Here is a 4,865-nt window from a genome sequence, read left to right as displayed (position 1 = left end):
GCTATTTTTTGGTTGCAGCTGCCATTGTTGTTTGGCGGGCCGGGCTGGATTCGAACCTGCCACCTTAGGTGTATGTGGCTGGCGCCTTAGCCACTTGAGCCACAGGTGTTGAGCCATGTTTGTTACTTTCTGTTCACTGCACAATAAGCAATTGTGCACTTTTAGGGGCATTAATCTCTTCTGAAAATATGGTAGTTTCCACTCTAAGAAGTTTTATGGTGGCTGAAAAAGTCAAATGTAGTATGTCATGAAAACGGAATAGAAAGGGAACAGGAATGAGAGAGAGGTGTCCTTGTTTCAGATCCTGTTAGTGTTGTGCTTCCATTTAGTTGTGTTTTAAATCATGGTCAAGTAGACACCGTTTATTACATGATACGGATTTAAGACCAAATAGAGATCAGTTGAAAATGGTGTAGAAAAGTTGGCCGAGAATAGAGTTAGAAGGTTTTTTGGAGTGTATTTTTAGTTCTAATCTTGATATATATCTGTGTGTGTGTCTGTGTGTGATATACACACACAGACACACATATATACATATATATTTTTTCTTTCTTTTTTTAGATGAAAGAAAACTGATCTACAAGTATAAAATTACAGAGATTGGGTTCCTTAGATTTACCTTTAAGAATGATAAAGATGGCTCAGCACCCGTAGCACAGTGGTTATGGCACCAGTCACATACACCGGAGGTGGCAGGTTCAAACCCGGCCTAACTAAACAACTGCAACAAAAAAATAGCTGAGCTCTGTGGCAGGTGCCTGTAGTCCCAGCTACTTGCGAGGCTGAGGCAAGAGAATTGCTTAAGCCCAAGAGTTTGAGGCTGCTGTGAGCTGTGATACCACAGCACTCTACACAGGATGACATAGTGAGACTCTGTCTCAAAAAAAAAAAGGTAAAGATTCTAGGACCTTACCAAAAAAAAAAAAAAAAAAGAATTTGACTTATGCATAGCTTCATACCTAGAATAAAGTTATGAAATGTTAAATTGTATGTATTCAATATTTTGCTATTTTATATGGGCATAATAGAGGTTTAAATTATTCACCAGCATTCAATGGTTTTCTTGGAGAGTAGCAGCTATTTGTTATTAAATAACAAATTTAAGGGCTATTGTTAATTGGCCCTTATTTATACTGGCTTAAGATAGATCTGTGTTTTATTATGTATTTCCTTAATGTGGAGAGTAAAACTGTGGTTAAAACGAGACCTGAGTGTTGGGGTAAAGCACTGCTTTGCTTCTTACAACACATTTCCCTCCCTTATGCCCCTTTGCTCTATCCCCTGCTGGAATAATAACGACATGATGGGATGTGAACTGAATTTCAGTGTTATATTGTGAAGGAGAGGTTCTTAATCATTTCTTTCATTCTGTACATAGCTTCTTTTTAGAATAAAAATTGAGGTTAAAGCCTGAGTTTCATATAGAATTTGTCAAACTTCATATAAATAAAATTGCCTTAGTTCCTGTGAGGTGTGTTTGAGGCATGAGAAAATACTTCAAACATTTTTTCAAAATATTTCGGAAACATTTTAGTTAAAAGCATACTATTCAATGAAAACATTGAATGTTCAGAATGGTTAAAAAAGAATGCTATTTAAAATATAAGCTACATCAACAGGAATTTTAACTTCTGACTTCGTAACAAAGAGAAACTTGAGGTCACATCACTTTTTCTTATTTTTAATATTAAGACTTCTGATTCTAAGATGATCATAAAAATTCCTCTGTTTGTAAGTAACTTAACTTGATGGATGATAATATGGCAGGTTCCATATTCTGTGTGATAACATTGGGAACCTGTTCTTTGTGTTTTTGTCCACGTAACTTGAAATGGTGGGTATTTCATCTTTGCCTGCACTCATGGGGCTTCCTCCAGGGGCCACAGAAGAAGCAGCACAGCCTGTGCTCTGAGGCCCCCCTGAGGCCTCCTGCTCACTCCCCCCATCTGTGGTGCTTAAGAAGTCTTTCAGAACTTGCTTGAAGATGTAGACTATCTCCCATGGCAGTACATCATTTTCTGCCAAAACTTCTCGAAATCTAGAGGGAATGTAGTAATATTTCAGAAAATTTCTCTTGTATCCCTTTATCTCTAAAATACAACTTAAATAAAGTACTTGTATATTAGTCAACCATCTTTTGAGTACTCTGCATATTGCTATGAAATTATGCTTTGAGTAAAGAAATTTTGAATATAATTAAAAAACAAGTCCTGCCAGTAAGATACCAATAGACAGTTTTATTCATTCTATCCCTCAGGATTTTGGTAGTTGGGTATTTGATATACATGGCTAAAGAATTTACATGATGGGAAATAATTTCCAATCTAAATATATGGGGACTTTAGACTTAGCATGAATAGATAACATAAGAAGAGAACATAGCATTTTTACCTGCTGAGAATCATTCCAGTTTGGCAAAGTTGAACTTGTGAGCAAAGAGCTTCCAGTTGTCTTTGTTCAGTTGCTGGGATAGTCATGTGGGGGTTCTGGCAGTTTCTGAGCCAGTTGTAATCCACACCTGTTCTTTTCACTTTCTGTTCGTTTTCAATCTCTTGTATTAATCTCTCCCGCTCCTTTAGGTGCCATTTTAATTCCCGAAGCAGAGTCTTTGTCACTATGTCTGAGCCAGGGTAGCCTGTGGGTTTGTAGGAGTCGTTCTTTGGCCATTTCATCCAGCCAAAAAGTGGCATTTTTAACCTATGGAAATATTCTCACTTGTTTATTTGCATACACTATTACAGTTCTGATGAGAAAATATTTGTTTCTTTACGATAAATTTATCATGAATTTTTCACTGGTTATCTCAAAATAAGATTAGAATGTGCATTAAAGGCTTTTAATTTCTAACTAGGTCAGTGGCAAAAATCAAGCTTGGAAAATACTTTTACATACCTAAGTAGAAATTAAATATTCAAAGTCAGAGATAATCTACAGACCAAACAATTTTCGAAAACATGAATGTTTGCTATTAAAAGTTCTTTGGAGGCTTTAAATATTAATGTATGGGAGAGTGCTATTTACAGACACACTTGTGATTTATGTTTTGTACAGAAAAGACTTAAAACTTACCTGTTAAATTGATGAATGTGATGTGATGTTGCCAAAGAGTTTGCTTGAACTAGTGAAGAAGCTGTGTTTCACTTGGGGGTGTCTTGTTCTCCTGGCTGCGTCCTCTGTTGAAGGAATAAGTCTTCTTATTTACCCACCGAAACTGTATTTGAAATAACTTTCTATGTTAGGAATGAGGTTGTGATGTCTTCTTTTGGAGTGAATGCTCATTAACTCACCTTGTAAGCAAGCTAGAAGAAATGACAAAAATAACTTACTGTTTAATCTTTGCAAATTATACAGTGCTCTACCTTTTGAATGTAGCTTAGTCTACTTGAAAAACATGCGGGCAGCTATGGATGCTAGTCCTAATGGATTCTGACTCGTCTTTGGTAATGAAATGGGAACAGCTGTCTGGAGCACCACAGACGCTCCGGGCTAATTTGAAGACGTTGCATGTGTGATGCTTCACTGTGCATAGCTGCAGGTCACAGTTTAGTGCTGTATTTTTATGCCTGTAAAGCTCTAAAAATAACCATGTTGCTTTTATTTTTTCAGCTTAACTTTCAGGCCATTTAGAAGCCAGGTCACTGTCCCCTGTAATGAAAGCAGGAAAATAGATCAGACTTAACTATTTGGAAAACTGTGGCTTCTGAGAGAGCTCATTGTAATTGAGCAAAATAGGCAAAGAAGGCTGATATCATCATGTGTGAAATATTTAGTAATTTTTATTCTTATTGCCAAATAGTTAAATTTGTACATTTAAAGTGAAATACTAGATTACATTAATTACTATATAAACAAGTAGGATTTTAAAACATACTTTATAATCTCTTTGAAAGTGGTGATAAAGCAGTAATAGGTTGTCAGGAAAAAATGGAGACATCAGAACATACAAAATTCCAAACTGAATCTTATAATTAATCATAGAAAATGAATTAGTGTTTTCTTTTAGAGCTGAAGATGAAACACTTACTATTTAGTTGAGGTCTGGTGTGTAATGATCTTCCTCCTGCTGATTTTCTGTTGAGGTGTTTGTCTTTTGCTGAAGAGTAGAGAGAGTCTCTACCTGTCTGGCTCTGTTTAGAGGACTGCCTAGTGGCTTTTCCTTTTGTAACATTTGTATCTTGTGTCTTGCCTTGCTCTTCCCTTCAAATGAGCCATGAAGCATAGATGTTGGAAGTCGGCCCTGTGCATCCTGCCTGATCCTGAGTGATGTATGTGGTCAGCTTGCAGCTCCAGTCACCTACGTGTTAGAGCCACACGTCAGGGTTGGTTATCTTCAGCTAGAGGTTTTCACATTGCATTGCATGTGGTGCTAGGAGAAGGCCAGGAGCCAAGTTCATGGTGACAGCAAGGGCTTACCAAATTTTATACTGAATTACAATGAATCTTGCTACTTCTTCCTTCCAATCACTTTCTTGTTACTGCTTAATCCCCCCCCCCCACCCCCCCGGCCCGAAATGGTAACAAAAAATATCAGAATTTGCAGGCTGTGGAGCATAAGTCAAATTTCTCTTCAAGGCCTTCCTTGGTGGCCTCACATGAGCCCCCCTTACCAGCTTGCTGTCTGTTTCAGCTGGCCTATCGTGACACGTGCCATGCTTGTGTCTGACCTCCTGGTTCTGGTTAAACTGACTTTTCTGAAATGCTTAAGCTTTCTCTTTTCTTTTCTTTTCTTTTTTCTTTTTTGAGACGGAGCCTCAAGCTATCCCCCTGGGTAGAGTGCTGTGGCATCACGCTTACAGCAACCTCCAACTCCTGGGCTCAGGCGAGTCTCCTGCCGGCTTCCCCCACTCCGCGGATTTAATACCAGC

At 38.0% G+C, this 4,865-nt stretch overlaps 2 protein-coding genes across 2 annotated transcripts in view; one reads left to right on the top strand and one right to left on the bottom strand.

Annotated features, from left to right (window-relative positions):
• Positions 1–4,865, top strand: part of TDRD9 (tudor domain containing 9) — a 123,069-nt gene that overhangs the window by 12,276 nt on the left and 105,928 nt on the right. The gene's annotated exons all lie outside the window — the stretch shown is intronic.
• RD3L (retinal degeneration 3-like) lies at positions 1,351–3,282 on the bottom strand. Its single transcript, XM_003792106.1, has 3 exons — positions 3,070–3,282; positions 2,392–2,697; positions 1,351–2,038 (listed from the first exon to the last, which is right to left on the bottom strand). Exons 2-3 carry the CDS (start codon positions 2,688–2,690, stop codon positions 1,741–1,743), a joined length of 597 nt encoding a protein of 198 aa, XP_003792154.1. The 5' UTR covers positions 2,691–2,697; positions 3,070–3,282; the 3' UTR covers positions 1,351–1,740.

Source organism: Otolemur garnettii, unplaced genomic scaffold, assembly GCF_000181295.1.
Source record: "Otolemur garnettii isolate 467f Iridium unplaced genomic scaffold, OtoGar3 scaffold00054, whole genome shotgun sequence".
Lineage (NCBI taxonomy): Eukaryota > Metazoa > Chordata > Mammalia > Primates > Galagidae > Otolemur > Otolemur garnettii.
Note: the sequence above shows the minus strand (reverse complement) of the source record. Positions and strands in the feature narration are given on the sequence as shown.

Excerpts from the sequence above, each read along its gene's own strand:
- RD3L (XM_003792106.1), bottom strand. The coding sequence starts at position 2,690 with ATGCCACTTTTTGGCTGGATGAAATGGCCAAAGAACGACTCCTACAAA. Across the intron at positions 2,039-2,391 it reads ACTGGAATGATTCTCAGCAG|ATTTCGAGAAGTTTTGGCAG; the intron begins GTAAAAATGCTA and ends CATTCCCTCTAG.